The sequence below is a fragment of the Eschrichtius robustus genome, chromosome 3 (assembly GCF_028021215.1).
Source record: "Eschrichtius robustus isolate mEscRob2 chromosome 3, mEscRob2.pri, whole genome shotgun sequence".
In the NCBI taxonomy this organism is placed as follows: Eukaryota; Metazoa; Chordata; class Mammalia; order Artiodactyla; family Eschrichtiidae; genus Eschrichtius; species Eschrichtius robustus.
This window is the reverse complement of record NC_090826.1, coordinates 33,177,065-33,200,494: the sequence shown is the minus strand read 5'-3', so window position 1 is coordinate 33,200,494 and position 23,430 is coordinate 33,177,065. Positions and strand designations below refer to the sequence as shown.

Sequence of the window (23,430 nt, the reverse complement as noted above, 5' to 3'; positions counted from 1 at the left end):
GACCTTCCTCTGATTGGTTGGTGGGAGGTGTTCCAGGAATCTCAGTCATCAGCCTTCTGGTTCCAACCAGTTTGGGGTCTATGTGCTTATGCTTAGCATAAAGTTACCATCCTCTACCTGGGTGGAGACCTTAGTTCCTGTAGAACTAAGAGATACAAGCTGCATTGTTTCTGTATTCCCTCACTCCCCTTATTAGTCACTGTTTGAATCTGCCCTTTGGAACTCAGGGAAGGTCTAAGAGGCTGCAACCTTTTTCCTACAAACAAAAAATGGGGGACACAGAAAAGCTTTCGTGCTTGGGAGGGCCCCACGGGGTCCTGCTCAGTTTCAATCCCCCCTTTTCTTTGCTACTCCTCAATCATGAGGGGAACAGGTGTTGGACAAAAAAGGGAATAACATTTTGGATAGAGAGATTAATCATAAACTCAGCAGAGGAACGTGGTTTTAGGGGCACACTCAGTTTCATCTTCTTGGGGTTGGGGGCTGAGAAGGGGAAAGGGACTGGCATCTCTCATTTGGCCAGTGGTCCTTTGCAGAATGTCACCTCATATGCACCTCTGGGCAGGCAGGTGTTCTAAGGCAGGGTGGCGAGGGACCCCTCAGTGCGGCTCGCCCTCCCGCACAGTTCTCGGATGGGGAGGCCTGGCCCCGTGTGACATCTTCCTATCCTCTGCATCCGTCCCCTGCCCCCAGCTAATGTACTCAATATGGTGTCCTCTTGGTGGCCCCTCTGCCCTGCTGTTTCTATACAGGCTTCACTCCTTGCAAGCAGCCCCAATCTACATGGGGGAATCTCTTGCAACCCTCTTCACGGTACCAACTTGGGTCCTTGGGCTCTTTAATTAATAGAAATGGATAAGAGGCCAGATGAGAAAATCAGGCAAGGCTTTATTGAGACTCGTGCTGCAGCACGAGGGAGGGAAAACAAGTAGAAGATTCCCTTGCTTGCTACCGGAGGAAGGGGGTGAGCTGGTACCTTATATGGGGTGAGGCTAGGGGCAGATGGGTGGGTCGGCTGGAGGGGTGGCTGAGGTGATCTGCCCTCCCCCTTGGTGGTGCTGAGTGCAGGGATAACGCGCAGTACCCTGCTTTTGCTCCCGGCACCTCAGAAGTGGCAGTTGGTTTTTGGCCTTTTTGTATCTTACTGTTCATAATTTGCCCCAACTGTGCATGCATGCAGTTATTTTTAGTCCCTTACAGTTTCTTTGTATTTTATTGCTCAAGGAGACGTTTGTCCAGGTGCAAGCACTCCAGTAAAGTGTCCTGGGTCCCAGGTCCCAGCCTATCTCACTCACTTGATTTTTGTAGAGAAATGCCAGGGCAGTCTCCGTCACGGCTGACTCATGACTCTGCTGACTCCCATCCCCACCCTCCGACCAATCTTCTGGTTATATGAGGTTGTAGGGGTTATGGGGCAGGTCTGAGAAGATGGTTGAGGATGGAAAAGTCGGTTTGGTCACCCTTTAACAAGTCCTGGAAGCAGAGAAGTTGTCTGACCCCCAATTATTTGTGCCTCTTTTTACAATGTGGGGTACTTGATGCCTCACCTGTAAATCCTAGTTTCTATCCTAGGCTAAAGGACAAATCCCACTTAACATCTGTTAGAGTTACATAACATCCTGCACATGGATGTATCAAAAATTTAAACTATTCTCCCATTGTTGAACCTGTAGCTGTGGTAGTCAGCCCTATTCACAAATATTCTGGGTTCCCTCTTCTTTCCAGTACATGGTAGGATTGCAGTTGCCCATCCCTTGGAAGTTAGTGGTGACAATGCAAATTGTTTGGCTGCAAAATATGAGTAGAAGTAATGTGTGCCACCTCCAAAAGGAATCTCTTAAGAGCCAATGCACAAATTGTCATGTTTCTTTTCCCTCTGCCCCAGAAATTGTAACATTCATTGTGGCAAGCAGCCTCTAAAATGGCCCCCAATGATCCCCTTCTGGTATTCAAGCCCTCGTAATCCCCTCTCCTTGAATGTGCACTGAACCTGGTGACTTGCTTCTAATGAATGGAATATGACAAAAGTGATGGGATATCAATTCCAAGATTAGGTTACAAAAAGACTCTGGCTTCCATCACGCTTGGCCTCTTTACCCTCTGCTGCTCCCTTAATCACTTTAAGAGCAGCCAGCTGCTTTGCTGTGGGATGTCCACGTGGTGCCTGGAGAGGGCTGTGTGGTAAAGAGCTGATGTATCCCGCCTGGTAGGACCTGAGGCCTGCCAGCAGCCACATGAGTTAACTTTGGAAATAGATTTTCTGAGGCCTGCCAATCATCACATAAGTGAACTTGGAAGCACGTCCTTCCCCCTGTTGAGGCTTGAGATGACTGTAGCCCCAGCAGACACCTTGATTGCAGTCTTTTTTTTTTTTTAATGAAGTTTATTTATTTATCTAGGCCACGCAGCATGGCTTACAGGATTTTAGTTCCCCAACCAGAGATTGAACCCGAGCCCTCGGTGGTGAAAGCATAGAGTCCTAACCACTGGACCGCCAGGGAATTCCTGATTGCCGTCTTAAACTCCAGAGGATCCAGTGAAGCTATGCCCAGATTCCTGACCCACAGAAATTGCGACAAAATAAATGTTTCTTGTTTTAAGCCACTAAGTTCTGGAGTAATTTGCTATGCAGCAGCAGATAACAAATACATTCAAGATGGTTCCAGAGTGGGGCAACATGGAGCTGAGGCCCCAGCCTGTCCAGCCTGGTCAGGTATTATGGGTGAGAAACAAATCTTTGTACTTACAAGCCACTAATTAGATTGGGGGGTTGGTTTAGTACTACACTAACCTTTGCAAGTGTAAGTAACACAATGATAAACATCTTTGTACTGAAGTCATTTACTATATTTCTAATCATTTCCTTAGGACAGATTCATAGAAATGGAATTGCTCCTTTAAATGGTATGACAGGGACTTCCCTGGTGGCGCAGTGGTTAAGAATCTGCCTGCCAATGTAGGGGACACGGGTTCGGTCCCTGGTCCAGGAAGATCTCACATGCTGAGGAGCAACTAAGCCCGTGCGCCACGACTACTGAGCCTGCACTCTAGAGCCCGTGGGCCACAACTACTGAGCCTGCATGCCACAACTACTGAAGCCTGCACACCTAGAGCCCGTGCTCCGCAACAAGAGAAGCCACCACAATGAGAAGCCCGTGCACCACAACGAAGAGTAGCCCCCGCTCGCCACAACTAGAGAAAGCCCGCATGCAGCAACAAAGACCCAAGGCAGCCAAAAATAATAAATAAATAAATAAATTTATTAAGTAAATAAATAAATAAGTAAATGGTATGACATTTTAAGACTTTTAATGCACATTACCAAATAATGGTCCAAAAAGTTATGTTGATTTACATTTCCACCACTGAGGGGTAGTTTGATTCACCAAACCCTGACCAGTTTATTTACCTTTCAGTCATAACTTATGCGTTGATGAAAAAAACCTGTTCATTACCTCCTCCAAATTATCTTTTAAATATAATAGTTTCTATCTCCCAGTACCACAGTCTTGGTTCAGGCTTCATCATTCCTTATGTGGCCTACTGCAGTATTCTACTCAATGGCCTTGCTTTCTGCAATCAATGTGCCACTCAGCTTGCCTAAGTTATCCTTCAAAAAAATAGTAACCTGGTCATTAGTCTCCTTAAACTACTTCAATGCCAACCCGTGTATTAGTTATAATAGACTAAACTGGTGTAACAAATAGATCTTACAATGCATTGGCTCAGGAAAATAGAAGTCTATCTCTTCCTCATTTCACAGTCCGGGTAGGTGGTCCATGTTGGTGGGTAGCTCTTTTCTGTGTGGTCAATCAGCGACTGTTTTAGTCCATTCCGGCTGCTATAAAAAAAATACCACAGACTGGGAGGCTTATAAACAAGAGAAATTTATTTCTCACAGTTCTGGGGGCTGGAAATCTGAGATCAGGGTGCCAGCATGGTCGGGTGAGGGCCCTCTTCAGGGTGGCAGACTCCTTCTTACATGGTGGATGGGGCTAGGAAGCTCTGTGGGGCCTCTTTTTTTTTTAAGGAAACATAAATAAATGCATTGACATACCATATTCACAATGGAAAGTACCAATATTATAAAGATGGCAGCTGTGCCCATGTTAACTCCTAAATTCAGTTCCAATCAATAACTGAACAATGAAAACATTTTTCATTGCAGACATTTTCAAACTTCACAGAAAAGAATAGTGTAATGAACTCCATGTACCCATCAACCAGCTTTGACAGTTATCAACATTTTGGCAATCTTGTTATAGTTACAGGTATTTAAGGGGAACTGTGTGTTATTTTCCTGGAGAATTTTAAATCAGGACCAGAAATCATCATGTCATTTTGCCTGTAATTACTATAGTTTGCATCACTAAGTACTTATTTTTTAAAGCCATAATTACTATTCTATTATCATACCTACACAAATGAATAGTTATTCCTTAATATCATCTAACTTTCCATCCACATTCAGGTTTCTCAGGTTGTATCCAAAGATGGCTTTCTACAGTTGGTGTATTTGAATCAGGATGTAAACAGTCCTTACATTGCATTTGCTTTTGTCCTTTAAGCCTCTTTGGCTGTGTAACAGCTTCCCTTCTTTTTATTTCCTGCAGTCTATTTGTTGTGTGTGCATGTGAAGGAAGGGATGTGGGTGGGTGCGTGTTCCAGTGGTATGTGTGTGGGGCCTCTTTTATAAAGGCATTAATCCCAGTCATGAGGGCTCTGCCCTTATGACCTAATCCCTTCCCAAAGGCCACACCTCCTACTACTATCACCTTGGTTATTAGGTTTTCAACGTATGAATTTGGGGGCGGTGGGACACAAACGTTCAGACCATAGCAGTGACCCAGACTGACAGTGGCTCTGCCCTTTTCAACACACTGCTTCCAAAGTTGACACATTCCAGCCCCTAGAAGAGCACCTCCACTACTAAAACACCATGCTCTGTGGTCTGGACTCCAAGGCAATTGCCTCTTAACTGGTCTCCCTATTTGCCCTCTTGCCATCCCTACTATCCATTTCCCACACACAGTCAGAGAGAACTTTCCAAAAATAAACCAGACTATACCACTCTTCCACTAAAAATCTTCAAAATCTTCAAAACCTTCCCATCACATTTAGAAGGAAATCTCACATAATCTGGCACCTGTCTAATGCACAAAACTCACCTTCACTTCTCTGCTCCAGCCACACTGGACTTCTTGCTGATTCTCCACAGGCCAGGCTCACTCTTGCCTCCGGACCCTTGCACAATCTTTCCAAGGCTCCCTCCTTCGCTGCATTCAGGTCTCTATTTAAAATCTCCCCTTCTCAGAGGTCTTCCTTGGCCACTCCACCTTAGTTTCCTATGAATTCAATTGCCTGACGGGTTTTGTTTTTTTTTTTAATGTTTTACTTATCAATACCTGGGGTTATTATATATTTGTTTGATTATTGTTTTTTGAGTTGAGTGCTGGCATCATGCCTTTTTTTGCTCACCGCTATATAATCAGTATACAGTCAGAACAGGGGTCAGCTCTGGTTTGCTCCCTGTTTTTCTTTTTTCTTTTTTTTGGCCGCACTACACAGCATGAGGAATCTTATTTCCCCAATCAGGGATGGAACCCGTGCCCCTTGCAGTGGAAGCTTGACCACTGGACCACCAGGGAAGTCCCCTGCTCACTGTTTTTGTAAATAGTTTTATTAGAACACAACCACACTCGTTCTTTTACGTGTCTATGGCTGCTTTCATGCTATTGCAGAGTAGTTGTAACAGAGACTGTATTGCCCACAAAAGCCTAAAATATTTAATATCTAGCCCTTTACAGAAAAAGTTTGCCAACTCCTGATCTATAGCAATTAATAAGGATGTATCAGCTTTCTATTATTTACTCAGTGGATCTTGTTCCATTCCTTTATTTTCCATCCTTTCTGTATGATTTTGCTTCAGTCTTCTTGTATGCAGTTTATACCTGGATTTTAAAAAACAATCTGGTAGTCTCTGAAAAAGTATGGATTTTTAAGGCCTTTCTGGTTAAAAGAAGGAGGAATAAAGAGTATCTCTCTTACCATCTTGATTAAAATATAATGAAGACAGAGAACCCTGATGCAAGAGAAACAGCTGCTCTGATCTTAAAGATACTTTCTACTGCTCCTGTGCTATATGAAACATCTTGCTCAAAAATCAGACTAAATCCCATCTCTGTCCAAAAGAAAGCAGTAACTGTTATACTAATTAAACACATTTACTACCTTCCTAGCTATAGTTAATTTCTAGACTTGAAAAAATTATTTGAAGAAAACATTTTTTATAAGAGATAGTATTAGTTCATGAAATAATTTGACAATATCACCAATTTATCTTCTTCCTTCCTTTCTCCAGAAAGGCACCAGCTCTTTTGATTTGGGGTTAGGGAGAGCACCTGATTATCTACCTTTTGCAATGTAAGTTATAAGGTGCTTCTGACATATTTATTAAAAAAAAAAATAGAACGTTATTATTCCGTAGGAAAGGTGATTTAATCCATTTGCATTTATTGTGATTAGTGATATACTTTGACACATTCCTGCTGTTTTATTTTTGCTTTCTATTTACCATGTCTTTCCTTCATTGCTTTGGTTTTTCTTTCCTGTTTTCTATTGGATTTACAGCTCTCTCTATCCCCTTTTTTCTCTCTAGTGATTTGCGACCTAGTCTATTTCTTTCAGTGGTTAACCTTCAATTTTTAACATGCATATTCAACAAGGTATAAAGTTAGTATCTCTATCCTTTCCCAGATCAAGGATTTTATAACACTTTAGCCCTGATTCCTCCCACTTTTCCAACCTTATTCTCTAGAATATTCATTTTACCTTATTTCTAGCCCTCTCCCAAAGCAGTCATCATTTAAATTACTTACACCCAACATAAACTCAGCTTTACCAACTTGTTTACAACTTGTTTGTTCATCGATACTTCTTGCATCCTGCTCTTCTCGGGTGGCTGATGTTAATGCTGGTTTCTCAGGAAAATGAAATTTCAGGTGATATTTTCATCGAGATATTTTTGGCCTTCTATATAGATATATATATATATATTTTTAATAAGCAGGTATTATAAAAGCATTCAAAAATAAACCTATCTTCAAACTGGAAAAAAAATCAACTTAATGTCCATGTATAAACACTTAAACAGAGAAAAAATAGCATATTTGAGTGTTCCTGTTAAAAGGAAAAAAGTTAAAGTAAAAATATCTCAAAGTGTAACATTCTTGAGGGAAGGTGGGTGTGAAAAAGGATAATCTGCTTACATTATGCATGACTATTTCAAACACTTTGGACAACTAGACAAAGGCACAGACTTCCAATGAAGAAAAATGGGCTTCTGGGGATTTAAGATCATATTTGACCTGAGTGTAAATAACATTTTGGTTTTCTTCCTGCCAAAATCATGTTCTGGGGTTGAGGTCATACAGGAAAAGAATGAAGTCAATGGTAGAAAGCTCCCCACGTAGCACTTTTTATGTGTCCAGTACTAGAGTCCAGGTGTCAAAGAAGTCTGGAAATGTGAGAAAATAACTTTTTATTGTTCTTTTTTCAGATAAATGGTCATATCTCTAGCTTTAAATACAGAAGTACTTTGCCCACAAACATTTCTGAAGTTGAAAGAAAACATGTTAAACATATTATTTGAAAATATAACTAGTTATTGTTTGAAATTTTTTCTTGCAGCATTATTTACGACAGCCAAGACATGGAAGTAACCTAAGTGTCAATTGATGGATGAATGGATAAAGAAAATGTGGTATATACACAATGGAATATTACTCAGCCATAAAAAAGAAGGAAATCCTGCCATTTGCAACTACATGGATAGACCTGGAGGGCATTTTGCTAAGTGAAATAAGTCAGACAGAGAAAGACAAATACCATATAATCTCACTTATTTGTAAAATAAACAAAACAAAACCCAAACCCACAGATTACAGAGAACACATTGGTGGCTGCCAAGGGCTGGGAGTGGGGGCTGGGCAAAGTGGGAGAAGGGGGTCAAAAGGTACAAACTTTAAACTTCCAGTTATAAAATATGTAATAGGGATGTAATGCACAGCATGGTTAATAGTTAATAATACTGTGTTGCATATTTGAAAGTTGCTGAGAGTAGATCTTAAAAGTTCTCATCACAAGAAAAAAATTTTAGTAACTGTGTGGTGATGGATTTTAACTAGACTTGTGGAGAACATTTTGCAATGTATACAAATATTGACTCATTATGTTGTACACCTGAGACAAACATGATGTTACATGTCAGTTATATCTCAACTTTTTAAAAAAGATAGGGAATTCCCTGGTGGTCCAGTGGTTAGGACTCTGCACTTTCACTTCTGAGGGCGTGGGTTCGATCCTTGGTCGAGGAACTAAGATCCTGCAAGCCACACCCCCCCCCCCCAGAAAAAAAGAAAAGAAAAGAAAAAGAAAAGAAAGATAAATTGAGCAATATATTAAATATGCTCAAGAAAGTAAAACACTACAATAACTTGTGATCACAACAATCACCAACAACAGGGTCTTGGCAGATATAAGAGTCTTCCAATTATATGTAAATGTCTAGTACCCCTTATCCTATTTTATTCAATAAAAATGTATATGTTTTATTAAAAGAACTTCAAATTCACTTGACTTTACTTAAAAATAATTTGTATACTTGATTATTATTAGACATGATTTTCTGCACATCTCACAAATGTGAGCTCTAGACCCATGAAATGCATTAGAATTAGTGAGATTCAGGATTTTGTTTTATTGCCTGACAATGGCTTGGTTTAAATAGAAAAAAAAATTTTTTTTCTTTGTTTCAACTTTTTAAACACCTATTTAATTTTGTTTCATTATGGTTCATACTTAGCTAATTATTTTACTCTATTAATTAAGAAAGGGAACAAATAGTTTCATTCAGAGCTCAGATCATAATACCAAATACTCATTCTAACAGCAATGAGACAGTCCCCACCCTCCAAGGGTGTCTGTCTTCTTGCTGTCTTAAACTTTATATTTGCTCAGATACTAATATTACTGATAAAGCCAGGAGCTGAGAAAGAGCTAGGAGGGGAAGAGAAAATGTTAAACAAGCCAAAATGACGGCTTTAAAGGGAAGTGAAAGAAAAGGCAGTCAAAATTGAAAAAAGATCCCTGAGTTTATAATTAATTTACATATATACTTCTGTGGTTTGCCAAGTGATTTGGTGTGACTACCTAAGTTTAATTAGCATACAGTCTCAGAATGAAAACTCTGTAAGACAAGGCTTCACTTAGATTTGATGGATATTCAGAAAATCACTCTCATTCACGTCTTTGTCATCATCACCCTGCAAAAATGTTAATGAGGGAAAACAATTCCAAGTTCACACATATAATCCCAAAACTCATGCTTGCAAGAGAAAACCTGATTTTGTGAATATAGGTTCAAGCTCAATGCAGTACCTAAGCTTCAACCAAGTCTGAAGAAAGGGCTTAAAGACTCATATTAGCAAGCAACACTTAAAGTGAAATACAGAATTTTCACTTAAATCATTGTGAGTTCATGTGTCTTTAAAGGGAATACACAGAATTTATGTAATGTCAAATTATAAAACAGTTGCTAAGAAGTTCAAGGAAGCAGAAACACTTTTCAATATAGCTTGATATGACACCTATGGTAGTCACCTGGAAATTTCCAAACAAGCCTGAGATATCTCTGAATCGATTTCCTAAACAAAAAGGTAATAATTGATTTTAATAATAATATAGACAATTTAATTTTATTTTAATCAAAATATTGATTTTAATAATTTCCTTCCAGAAGTCTCACAAAGTATTATGACACCTAATTTTTCTAAACTAAGTACCCCAGTTATATACAGCTTTAGGTTCACTCCTACTTACGTAGCCGCTCCAGTAAAATAGGATGGCTTTTATTTATGACTATTTATCTGGAGAAATGCCTCTTTCCCTGCACTAAGTGCTTAGAGTAACACAGAACACAGCTGTTTTCTTTCTTCAGTGTCCGGTTAATCAGGATTAAATACACACACGCACATACACACACATGCACACACACACGTTTTGCACAGAGAAGAAAACATATTACACAATGTCCTCAGCTGAGCAGAGCAGAAGACTTCATAACTGTCCCTGACTATTATTTAAGAGGAGGCTCAGGAAGGCTCAGTAACAACTGCCGTAACTATTCATAAGTGCCACGAAATGGTTAGAGATCAAGTTCATAGCACTGACCTTCATCCTACATAATAAACCATATTATTTCATTTATATTTGGCAATTCTGGATATGGTGATTTTAGGCTTTGAAGAGACAATGATGGTGTTTACCAGAGATCTTAATAGATATAATTTTAGAAGGGGTTTAAGTTTTATTTATACATTTTTTATTGTAGTAAAATATACAGAACATAAAATGTACTATCTAAACCATTTTTAAGTGTACAATTCATTGGCATTAAGTACGTTCACAATGTTGTGCAACCATCATTATAACAGATATAATTTTGTATAATGTGCATAGCATATATTTCAAACCCACGGTTATACAAATTTCTTAAGCAATGCAGACATTTGTATAAATTGTGTAAAAATCATAAATCAGGGGCAGTGTACACATGCAATTATAGTCAGTCTGATGCCTTAATTATTCAATTTTTTCACAACTTCCTCAGTTTTACTGTAAAGTTGTCTGTAGCTCAAAATTTTCTGTAATCTTTTCAATAAAATTAGTAATATCACTTATAGAACATGAATTTCAGAACATGCTTTTCCACATTTATTCAACTGATAGGGTTTTTCTCATGATGAATTCTTTGCTGCTTCAGTAAAAGGCTAATTTTAGTTGTCTGTAGCTCAAAATTTTCTGTAATCTTTTCAATAAAATTAGTAATATAACTTATAGAACATGCTTTTCCACATTTATTCAACTGATAGGGTTTTTCTCATGATGAATTCTCTGCTGCTTCAGTAAAAGGCTAATTTTAAGTTTTCCCACATTTACAAAGCTCCCTTGTTTTTATGACTTCTTTGATGGAGAATGAGATGTGTCTTCCAGTTAAAAGATTTCCCACATGTGTTGCATTTATTTTGTTGCTCTGCTGTGAGTTGAGTAATGTTTAAGGAGATGTGATCTCTTGATGAAGGCTTTGCCACATTCAGTGCACTCGTGGGGTTTCTCACCTGTATGAATTCTCTGATGCATGACCAACACTGATGAGTCTGCAAAGGCTTTGCCACATTCTCTGCATCGGTATGGTTTCTCGCCTGTATGGATTCTGGAGTGTTTATAAAGGGATGAACTGTACTTGAAGCTTTTCCCACACTCCTTACATTCAAATGAGTTCTCGGGTGTGTGCGATTTCACATGCTGAGTAAAGGAGGAGTTCCAGGTGAATGATTTCCCACATTGACCACATTCATAAGGCTTCTCTCCAGTGTGGAGTCTCTGATGGACCACGAGTTGTGCTTTATGCGTAAAAGCTTTCCCACAATCACTGCACACAAAGGGTCTCTCTCCACTATGAATTCTTTGATGAGCTGCAAGGTGTCCCTTACTGTTAAAGGCTTTCCCACAGTCACTGCATTCAAAGGTGTTTTTTTTCCTTGTATGCTTTTTTTCATGTCTAATGAGACGAGACTTCTTTTGGAAGCCTTTCCCACATTCACTGCACCCAAAGGTTTTTCTCCTTCTGTGCTTTTTTTCATGTCTAATAAGACACAACTTGTTTTTGAAGGCTTTTCCACATTCCTTGTATTCATACGAGTTTTCTCTGATATAACTTTTATTATAACTAAGAAAGTATAAGTTAGGTTGCAAACACTTTCCATTCGATTCACATTTATGTTGTTTTTGTCTTGAAGAAATAAAATTTATACTCAGATTACAATTTTGGACTGTCTCGTTGGTCAGTGTTTTCTTGAAGGTGAACATACCTTGGTTCAAAAAATTGTCTTTGCTTCCTTCTCCTTCCTGTCCCTCTAGCTCATCATCAAGTAAGCAGATAACTTCTAAAAAGGAGTAAAATGAAATATTCTCAGTTATCAGTTACTCCTTCCAATATCATGTAATAGAAAGAAAATTTTAAAGTCTATGTTTTCGGGCAAGGATGCCTATTCTGACCACTTCTGGTCAACATAGGACTAAAGTCCTAGCTAGACCAATTAGGTAAGAAAAAGAAACAAAAAACATCCAAACGGGGAAGGAAGAAGTAAAAGAATCTCTGTTCATTGATGACATGATCTTGTATTCAGAAAACCCTAAAGATTCCATGAAAAAACTGTTAGAACTAATAAATTCACCAAAGTTGTAGGATACAAAATCAACATACAAAAGTCAGTTGTCTTTCTATACCCTAAAAGCAAACAATCTGAAAAGGAAATTAAGAAAACAATCCATTTACAATAGCATCAAAAAGAATAAAATAAACTTAACCAAGGAGATGAAAGACCTGTACACTGACAACTACAAAACACTTCTGAAAGAGATTAAAGAAAACACAAACAAATGGAAAGACATTTTCCATTTTCTGTGTTCATGGACTATTGTTAAAATGTCCCAAATGTACCCAAATGTATCTACAGATTCAGTGCAATCCCAGTGGAATTTTTTGCAGAATCTGAAAAAGCAATTCTAGGGGCCTTCCCTGGTGGTGCAGTGGTTAAGAATCCTCCTGCTGGGACTTCCCTGGTGGCACAATGGTTAAGAATCCGCCTGCCAATGCAGGGGAAACAGGTTCAGGCCAAGGTCCAGGAAGATCCCACATGCTGCAGAGCAACTAAGCCCGTGCGCCACAAGTACTGAGCCTGCACTCTGGAGCCCACGAGCCACAACTACTGAGCCTGCATGCCACAACTACTGAAGCCCATGTGTCTAGAGCCCATGCTCCGCAACAAGAGGAGACACCACAATATGAAGCCCGCGCACCGCAACGAAGAGTAGCCCCCGCTCACCGCAACTAGAGAAAGCCCATGCACAGCAATAAAGACCCAACGCAGCCAAAAATCAATAAATAAAATAAATAAATTTATATATATATAAAAAAGAATCCACCTGCCAATGCAGCGGACAAGGGTTCGAGCCCTTGTCTGGGAAGATCCCACATGCTGCAGAGCAACTAAGCCTGTGTGCCACAATTACTAAACCTGCACTCTAGAGCCCGCAAGCCACAACTACTGAGCCCATGTGCCACAACTACTGAAGCCCACACGCCTGGAGCCCGTGCTCTGCAACAAGAGAAGCCACCCTAATGAGAAGCCTGTGCACCGCAACAAAGAGTAGCCCCCACTCGCCGCAAATAGAGAAAAGCCCACGCACAGCAACGAAGACCCAATGCAGCCGAAAATAAATTAATTAACTAAAAAAAAAAAAAAGAGAGAAAGCAATTCTAAAATTCGTATGGAACCACGAAGGACTCCCAAGAGCCAAAACAATCTTGAGAAAGAAGAAAGCAGCAGGCCTCACATTTCCTGTCTTGAAACCACATCACAAAGTTACAGTAATCAAAACTGTACTTTATGGTACTGGCATAAAGACAGACATATAGACCAATGGAAAAGAATGGAGAGCCCAGAAATAAGCCCACGCATATATGGTCTTCAAGAAGTGTGCCAAGACAACACAATGGGGAAAGAATAGTTTCTTCAACAAACAGTGCTGGGAAAACCAGATACCCACATGTAAAAGAGTGAAATTGGACCCCAATCTTACACCACACACAAAAATCAACTCAAAATATATTAAAGACTTAAACATAAGATTTGAAACTATAAAACTCCTAGAAGAAAAGATAAGGGAAAACTTCAGAATATTCGTGCTCACAATGATTTCTTGGATAGGGAACCAAAAGCACTGACAACAAGAGCAAAAATAGACAAGTGGTACTACAGCAAACTAAAAAGTTTCTGTTAAGAAAAGGAAACAATTAATAGAGTGAAAAGGCAACCTACAGAATGGGAAAAATATTTTAAAAACATATATTGGATAAGTTGTTAATACCCAAAATATATAAGGAATCCTTACAACTCAATAGCAAAAAACGGGCAAAGAACTTTAATAGACATTTCTCCAAAGGAGACATACAAATGGTCAACAGGTATATGAAAAGATGCTCAACATCACTAATCATCAGGAAAATGCAAATCAAAACCACAATAAGATATCACCTCACACCTGTTAGGATGTCCATTATTAAAAAACAAAAAAACAAAATAACAAGTGTTGGCAAGAATGTGGAGAAATTGGAACCCTGGTGCACTGTTGGTGTGCATTTAAAATGGTACAGCCACTGTGGAAAACGGTATGGAGTTTCCTCAAAATATCAAAGATTGAACCACCATATGATCCAGCAATCCCACTTCTGGGTATTTATCAAAAAAATTGAAAACAGGATTTCCTAGAGATATTAGCACTCCTGTGCTCACTGCAGCATTATTCACAATAGCCAAGAGTTGGAAACAATCTAAATGTCCACTGACAGATGAATGGATAAAGGAAATATGGTATATACATACTTTAAAAAAGAAGGAAATCCTTCATATGCTACAGCATGGATGAACCTCAAGGACATTAGGCTAAGTGAAATCAGCCAGTCACAGAAGGACAAAAGCTGCATGATAGCACTTACTTAAGGTATTTAAAATAGTCAAACCTATATAAGCAGAAAGTAGAGTAGTGGTTGCCAGGGGCAGGGAGGAGTGGGAAATGGCGAGTTGTTCAATGGGTTTAGAGTTTCAGTCCTGCAAGATGAGGAAGTTCTAGAGATCCCCTGTACACCAACGTGTATACAGTTAACAATATTGTACTATACACTTAAAAGTTTGCCAATGAGGGTAAGTTTCATATTATGCATTTTTTTTTTTACCACACACATGCAAAAAGTCTCTGGTTTCAGGTCTAGTCTCCCATTCTGGACTACAAAACAAAAAAGAAATCTGTATTTGTCCTGCTCTGGGCATTAAGAAGAAACTGCTGAAATGGAGGCTTCCGGAAAACAGTAATGAGAACAAGTAGCTTTTTCTATTTATAAATATGACTTTCCATTCTGTGAAAGACGGTAAAATAGGCACAAAGTAATTTATAACAATGACAAAGAAAGTTAAAAAGGGCTCTTAACATGGATGCAGAGTAGCTCTGAGAATGGGGAGAGCCATTTCAGAGGAATGAACGAGGAGGGTAACCATGGGAACAAGGAGATAAAGGCATTCTGAGAAATGAGAAGAGCTAGATTGGGTTGGGGAAATTTGACCAGAGTCAAAATCTACAACATCTAAGAATTAAGTTATCCTGTTAGGATGCTCCCGAGTCTCTTTCACACATTTCTCCTTCTCCTTCCTCATCCTGCACACAACCACCAAAGAACTGTCAAGCCATTAACTCCCTTTTACCTATAGGCACCTTCCTATATCCTCTCTAGCCACCCAAGCCACAGTTGAGGCCTATTTGTAGAAAGTTCTCCAACTCCACTTCTAGCTAGGATTCATTCTCCAATGCCTACACATACCCAGGAACACAGAGGCTCAGCAGAACGTTGAAAAGAGACCAGATGTCAATTCTTTTGCTTCTATCATCAGTTATTTCTACTACTTGATAAGAATTTTTCCTGATAAATAATCCTATTTTTTTATAACCTCTTTCAACCTTCCAGATGTACTAGCCTCCAAAACTCTGCTTTGCCCCTGACACCACACTCTTTAACTCAAATTTCACATTTTGGTTTCCACACATACAGATTCCATGATTTCTGGGGATCCGAACCATAAGACTCCTAGGCTTTACCAACTTTTGCCTTTATATACTGTGTGGTTAAGAAAGTTAACTCTGACTACTGTTACTATGGTGCCACACCATGTCCAAAACAACATCATCACTGCTCAAAACGCTACAAATGCTAAGTCCACTGATATAATAATGTTAGGGAAAATGGAGGAGAAGGCAATTCTTCACTGTTTCTGAGATTGCCTTCCATCAAGGGAGAATCTTATTAGTGTAACAATTTGGACTCTTACCTCATTCCTTATGTCTCAAATAAACACAATCTGATTACATTATTAGAAATTGACGTATGGAAAGATCGGCCATCATGTTGAGGAGGGAAGAAGAATGAGGATTCTAGGAACTGAGAGAACCAACAAGCACTTCGACGCAACAGGCAGCGTGAGGAGCCAGAGCAGAGAGGAAGGACATCCTCCCAAACAAGAGCTGAGAAACAGAAAGAGTAGCCACGTGGAAGAGTGGAAGTGAAGGTGCCATCTGGGGATCTGAGGATGTTGTGTCAGGTGTACCCAGTCACTTTCAAAGGTGTGTGGTTTTAAGAGGTGCTTCCTGCAAAGTATTTCAGAGGTGCCTGTCCCTCACTCACCAACTGAGATCTCAGTTCCAGAGACTCCCATCTACCTGTTTTCTCTGACTCACCTGGAGAGCGCCAACATGGGTTCTCTCTCTCCACCATCCATGGCTCTTGTCCTTGCTCCACCTTGAAGATCACTTTTGTTTTGGTGACTGGACACCCTGTTCATGGGAAACAACACAGAACTGGGGACAAAGTGCTAGGAACAAACGACTACCTCACAATTCGGGTTTGCCTCCTGGAGTCTTAGGGCCTGTGAAGATAACAAACAAGCTTTAGAACAGAAAAGACCCTTCTTCATTTGGGAGGCAGAAGCATTAAACATACTACCTGATCCCCAAAGGGGATTATGAATCTTTGACCGGACTAAGCTGGTGGCGCAGTGGTTAAGAATCTGCCTGCCAATGCAGGGGACATGGGTTCGAGCCCTGGTCCGGGAAGATCCCACATGCTGAGGAGCAACGAGGCCCGTGCACCACAACTACCAAGCCTGCTCTCTAGAGCTCGCAGCCATAACTACTGAGCCCGAGTGCCACAACTACTGAAGCCCACGTGCCTAGAGCCCGTGCTCCGCAACAAGAGAAGCCACCGCAATGAGAAGCCCACGCACCGCAACGAAGAGTAGCCCCCGCTCGCCACAACTAGAGAAAGCGAAAGCCCACACGCAGCAAAGAAGACCCAACACGGCCATAAATAAACAAACAAACAAACAGAAATAGCAAAAAAAAGAAAAAGATTCTTTGACCACTAAAATTCAGGGTCAAACTTACTAATGCTTCAGAATGTTCACAGGTTTCTCAAGTCTTAAAGGAAGGGTACTATTAGTATATCCTGAGTTACACAGGGAAGTTGTCCTTACCCACTGAGATGAGGTTTCTAAAGTTCTCCAGCATCACATCCCAATACAGCTTCCTCTGAGCACATCCCAGCAGCTGCCACTCCTCCAGGGTGAAGTCCACGGCCACATCCTGGAATGTCACTGATCCCTGTAATAGTACATTCATCTTCGACCTGAAGTGAGCACCACTGGGGTATGTGGAGGGGATTCAGAGCAATTCCTCTAATTATGTTCATATGTTCAGAGTTTGCAGTAAGTTACCTAGAATAACTAAAAACTACGTACTTGATTTAGAATTAAAATTTGTGATAGAAGAAAATCGTATTAAAACTGTCCCACTATATACATATACACACATACGTATATATACATACGTATACGTACATATATATGGAGAGAGGGAGAGGAAGAGAAGGAATAAGATAATACTAAGTTCACTGAGCATTGTTTTGGCCTCATGTATTCTGCTTATACAAAGGGACACTGAAAAACAGTCATATGAAGACGGCTACTCATTTCTGACAAATCATCAAATTTTTTTCTTTCACGATAAGTGCCAGGAAAATCTTTATCTATGGAATTGTTATACCTTATTCTCTAGGACATGGCCAATAACTTCACTGATTGGGTATCCTGTTTTTATGACTGCCAAGATTAAGCATAAATTTGCATCTCAACATTACAAAGTATGTGCAGACCCTACGGCCTCCGTATCAATTTTCTAATTTTTCTTCAATACAGAGTGAAGTAAGTCAGAAAGAGAAAAACAAATACAGTATGCTAACACATATATATGGAATCTAAGGAAAAAAAAAAAAAAAAGGTCATGAAGAACCTAGTGGCAAGATGGGAATAAAGACACAGACCTACTAAAAAAATAAAAAAAAAAAATTCAATCTATATTTTTCCCATTTATATTCTTACCTATTAATACTTTTCCACTTTAATATATGGAGTCTTACAAGTCACTTCAAATTCACCAGAAAGCAAAGTGGAATTTGAATGAATAAATGGATGGATAGACGTATGGATGGATGGATATCTTGCCTGGAAGTTGGTCGCTTTCTGCGGCTCATGAGAAAGGACACCTATCTACGAAAACAAGACAGGGGGAGTCCCCTGCCTTTCCAGCCTAGAAATAAGTACCCGTATGCCAGCTACAAAAAAGGCTACTGGGGAAAGAATGACTTTTCAAACAAGCAGGGAAGTCCATGTTATAGAAAGACCAACTTGTCCACTTTTAATCCTGATATGATCACAGGAAACTTGGATAAGGATGGTCTCTCTTGGGTAGATGTATACATTTCTGCCCATTGATCTATTACAATTTATTGTTAATTTCTGATCTAGTGATTTCTTTTCTCCCAGAAACTTATCCCAAAGAAATAAAAATTGATGGATATGAAGATTAAAAGCCTGAGTTCTGGAGCCAGGCAACCGAGTTCAAATTCAGCTACTCCACTTACTAGCAGCAATGACCCTGAGAAAGTTACTTAACTACTCTATACCTCAGTTTTCTTATCTGCAAAACGCTGGTGATAATAGTACACACATCATAGGATTTTTACGAGGATTAAATAAGTGAATACATGGAAACCACTCAGAACAATATGTGGTAAGCACTCAATAAGACTGTGACTATTTTTAAAAATAAAAAAGGGGAGAAAGGGAGAGATGAAAAATAATGTTTTTATATCATTGCTTATAATATGAAAACACAGACAATAGCTTAAATGTCCATTAATAGAGTGTTGATTTTAAAAAAAAGATGATAGCTTAAATGTCCATTAACAGTTTTGATTTAAAAAAAAAGATGCTGTAGAAAGATACTGCTTTGGAAAGAGGTTCCATTTATATTTGTAGGTGAAAAAAGTACGTTAAAATATATAACATGATCCTCCCCTCCCCTTTTAAAAGAATATGCACTCAGATACAGAGACACACAAGCTTGGTGGTCTCTGCAAAAAAATAATAGCTATTTACCAAAATGTAAATAACTGTTATTTAGGGTTGTAAAGACAGCAGAATCATATGTAACTTCTATTTTATTTTTTTACATATTTGTACTTTTTAAATATTTATAATGTATTATTTTTTCAAATATATACATATACACATACATGTAAATATATACAGTTTAAAAATATACATATAAAATTTAAACAAAGGTCTGTAACGCCCTACAACATCTTGGTTCCACCTCTTCTAACCTCATCTACTTCAATCCTTCAAGCACCCTCCTATAGTCACTCTGATCAGACATTCAGCTTTCTTGCTCTTCCTCCAAAATACCAAGGATGATTACTCAGGATCTCTGCACATCTCTTCTGTCTGGGCTGTTCTCCCCCAGGGAAAAATCGAGATACTGCACAGCTTACTCTCTAAATTCCTTCAGGTCTCTGTTTACAGGTCACTTAGCAGCGAGGCTTTTCTTGACAACCTCAGATAAAAGAGCTTCCTCCCTCACAGTCACCACCACTCTGCACACCCTTACTCTGTCTTTTTCTCCATTGCACCTACTATCAAATGACAGATTGTGTATCTGTTTATTTGGTTTTTGTTTCTCTACCTCCATGAAAAACATAGATTCTGTTTTGCTCACTGTGGTACACCAAATACCAGAATGGTGTTTGGTCCACAACAGACACTCAGCAAATATTTGCTGAATGAATCAAACTCCTTGTTACATGGTTTCAAAAGAAACTTATTAAGCAACTTTGGCCCAACTGAACTGTGATGCAGAGGACTTCCCTGGCAGGCCAGTGGTTAAGACTCTGTGCTTCCACTGCAGGGGGCACCGGTTCAATCCCTGGGCAGGGAACTAAGATCCTGCATGCCGCTGCGGTGCGGCAAAACTTTTTTTAATTTTTTTTATTTTTGGCTGTGCTAGGTCTTCGTTGCTGCCCGTGGGCTTTCTCTAGTTGTGGCAAGTGGGGGCTACTCTTCATTGCAGTGCGCGGGCTTCTCATTGCGGTGGCTTCTCTTGTTGCAGAGCATGGGCTCTAGGCGCACACGCTTCAGTAGTTGTGGCACAGGGGCTCAGTAGTTGTGGCGCAAGGGCTTAGTTGCTCCGCGGCATGTGGGGTCTTCCCGGACCAGGGCTCGAACCCGTGTCCCCTGTATTGGCAGGCGGATTCTTAACCACTGCGCCACCACGTAAGTCCCGTGGCAAAACTTTTGAACTGTGATGCAGGAAAAAGAACAGTCTGGGAATTGAAGACTGGATTTCAGGCCTGACTCAGCCACTAACAAGCTGTGGGACTCTAGCACTCAATTGCCATCTCCTTAAAATGAAGAAGCAGAACCAGAAGACTCCTAAAAGTCCTTCTAGCACCATGAGGCTGTGATTACTCTGTAAACTAGTTCTGCATTTAGGTAAGGGGAGAAAGGGAATCAGCATAACCCCAAAGGGCAAATATGACAACTAAAATAGTAAGGAGCCAGCTTAATTGTGAAGGAAGCAATGAGGAAGGGAATGCACTGGTGTGAATGTGTGTCTGTGAGAGTCTGAGAGAGAGAGAAAGAGAGAAGGGGAATGAATAAATGTGTTTAGGAAAGAAGCAGAATTTTTTCTGTAGTAGCTCTTGATTCTTCTTTCCCTTGACCATACCCTCATTCTCCTCCTGTGAGTTTCATTTTCCTGTGGAGCCTGACCCATAAACCCAAACTTATTTTCTGTAATTCTCACCTCTCTCCTCAAACATTTGGGGCAACACCTCCATAAACACAGTCCTTGATGGTACTTACATGTAATGCCATGAGTCAAGCCCTACTCTCACTAGATAGTAGAGACAGAAGTTGCTTCTTGCCTCAACTGAAATGGGGTAAAAAAGTCACAGGTCAGGAGAGCCTCTTCCCGGGGTTAATCTGATGGAGAAGCAACACTCCTTCAACGAGAACCTTCACGTTGGGCCGCGATTCTTTAAACTCACCATCCTGTGGCCCTAGGTTGGCTTTTTGTAGATTTTAACCAGGGCCGCTGGACACTGAAACAGGCAAGAATACGCAAGAGGGACCCTCAGGTTCAATTACACAGTCTTCCTGCAGAGACACCAAGAGTTCTCTCAATAACAATGATCACAAGTTGAAGTTCATTTAGCATTCACTCAAGAAGAATACAAACTAACTCTTTGTTTTAGGCAAAGTACTAAGTTGCAAAAATAATGAAATTTGGGTAAAATGGCACTGAGTTTGAATACTCGCTCCTCCACTAACTAGCTGTGTGATTTGAAGCAGCTTCACAACTCCCTGTAAAACGATGAGTACACTTACAAAGTCATCGTGATAAACAAATGCCAATACTTTAAAATAATGTGCTTAACAGTGTCTGGCACTGGCTGTATTGGTTCTCTTCCCCGCCGCTTTGAAGGGGTTTACTGCCTTCGGCGAGTCAAAAATCTTGTGGAATGAGATGAGTTGCGGTTCAACGCACAGGCGGGGGCTCCCTACGCGGTCCACACTACCTACAACACAGCAACGCAGACTGGCCCGCCACGCCCCTGCCAGACCTGGGCAGAAAGGAGCCCAGCCCTTACTCGGCTTCCTCTGAGCCAAATGCCCCCGCGCATAGGAGTTACCTACAATTTTGCTTTCTTCACATGAACTGAGAAGCCGGTCTCTGCTCTCCACCTGTCCCTCAAGCCCTTCTGGCTCACCCGCCGCTCAGTACTGAAACACGTGGAAGAACGCAAACACTTCCTGAGGTCCCCACTGCGCGTGTGCGGAAGTAGCGACGCACCCAGACCCTCCCCCCAGGGTTCTCTGGGGAAATCCACCAGAGACTACATTTCCCATACGGCTCCTGGAGTTTATGTCCGGAAGGCCTCAGGGATTTCCTCTTCATCTAGCGGAGATTTCTAGTCTGTGACATATAGAAAACATATGCCATATAGACGTGGTAAATAGAAAACAGTAATCTATTTAAAGGAAGGGTTTCTTCTTTCATTTTATTTTTAAAAAGAATTAAATTTAGTAACACTGTGATAACATATCATCTGTAAATAGTTTTAAAATCTAAACTATGTAAATTAATGTATTAGATCCCTGTTAAAAAGGTTTTTAGTTTCAGACAGCTTAGTTATGAGTATGTTTCAAAGCTTTATTACAATCTAGCTGTAAGGGAACAGCAAGAGGGCAATTTCAAGTTTCACTCAGGGAAAAGTTTATATAGGAAAAGAGAAGGGTTACATAATCGTTGGCGAGCTATAAAAATGAGAGTGTATCTGACAGGCATCAGATTGGGTGGATAACTAGTTTCTATAACAAGTCTTAATTCCATTAAAGTCATTTAGAAATTGCTTATCAGGAATGATCATTTTTTCCCAGAAGGAAGTCATGAATTATAGTATGCAAAAAAAAACACCTTTACCCAGACGAGGTTTGGGACAACTTCTCTTCTATAGGTTTCTTCAGACCTTTCTCCTCCACCCCTCAGCCCCTCTCCACCCCTCTCTCTCTCTCTCTTTTTTTAAAAAAATATTTATTATTTATTAATTTATTTATGGCTGCATAGGGTCTTAGTTGCAGCACATGGGATCTTTCATTGCGGCATTCGGGCTTCTCTCTAGTTGTGGCCCACAGCCTCAGTAGTTGTGGCGCATGGGCTTAGTTGCCCCGTGGCATGTGGGATCTTAGTTCCCTGACCAGGGATCGGACCCACGTCCCCTGCATTGGAAGGCAGATTCTTAACCACTGGACCACCAGAGAAGTCCCTTTTTTTTCTTTTTTTTTAATGTGTGTATACTGTCAGGCCTTATCGTAAGCATATATCTAATATTCATTCAACAAAAACATGTTGCCTGAGTTCCTGTTATATACCAGACATTGATTTGGGTATGGAGTAGTGAGCAAAACAGACAAAAATGCCTGCCTCGTGGAGCTAATGTTCTATTTTATTAGATATTGATAAATGCTATGGAGAAAAATAGTGCAATGAAAGGGGATAGGCAGTAGTGGAGGGCTGCAGTTTTAAACAGAGTAGTCCAGGAAGGCCTCTCTTAGGAGATATTTGAGCAAAGACCTGAAGGAAATGAAGTTGCAAACTCATGCCATATGAAAAAGGGTTTTAGGTAGAGGAAACAGCAAGAGCAAAGACCTGAAGCAGAAAGTGCCAAACACATTTAAAGAACAGCAAGGAGGGCCGTGTACCTGGAGAAGGGAGAATAATAAAGAGGTAAGGAGGGGTGAGGGCCCAGACTGTGGAGGGACTTGTAATCAATGTAAGGACTTCAGCTTTTCCTCTGAGTGAAAA

The 23,430-nt window shown here is 40.2% G+C and overlaps 1 protein-coding gene across 1 annotated transcript; it reads right to left on the bottom strand.

Annotated features, from left to right (window-relative positions):
• Positions 1-10,450: 10,450 nt before the first annotated feature.
• LOC137762149 (zinc finger protein 684-like) lies at positions 10,451-21,883 on the bottom strand. Its single transcript, XM_068539610.1, has 5 exons — positions 21,762-21,883; positions 21,113-21,221; positions 17,202-17,368; positions 16,408-16,503; positions 10,451-12,005 (listed from the first exon to the last, which is right to left on the bottom strand). The coding sequence occupies exons 3-5, from the start codon at positions 17,344-17,346 to the stop codon at positions 11,080-11,082; spliced, it is 1,167 nt and encodes a 388-aa protein (XP_068395711.1). The 5' UTR covers positions 17,347-17,368; positions 21,113-21,221; positions 21,762-21,883; the 3' UTR covers positions 10,451-11,079.
• Positions 21,884-23,430: the final 1,547 nt, after the last annotated feature.

Coding starts and splice junctions, on each gene's coding strand:
- LOC137762149 (XM_068539610.1), bottom strand. CDS start 17,346: ATGAATGTACTATTACAGGGATCAGTGACATTCCAGGATGTGGCCGTG. Junction 16,504..17,201: donor TAGAAACCTCATCTCAGTGG/GTAAGGACAACT, acceptor TCCCATGAACAG/GGTGTCCAGTCACCAAAACA. Junction 12,006..16,407: donor CCCATGTTGGCGCTCTCCAG/GTGAGTCAGAGA, acceptor ACTCCTTTTTAG/AAGTTATCTGCTTACTTGAT.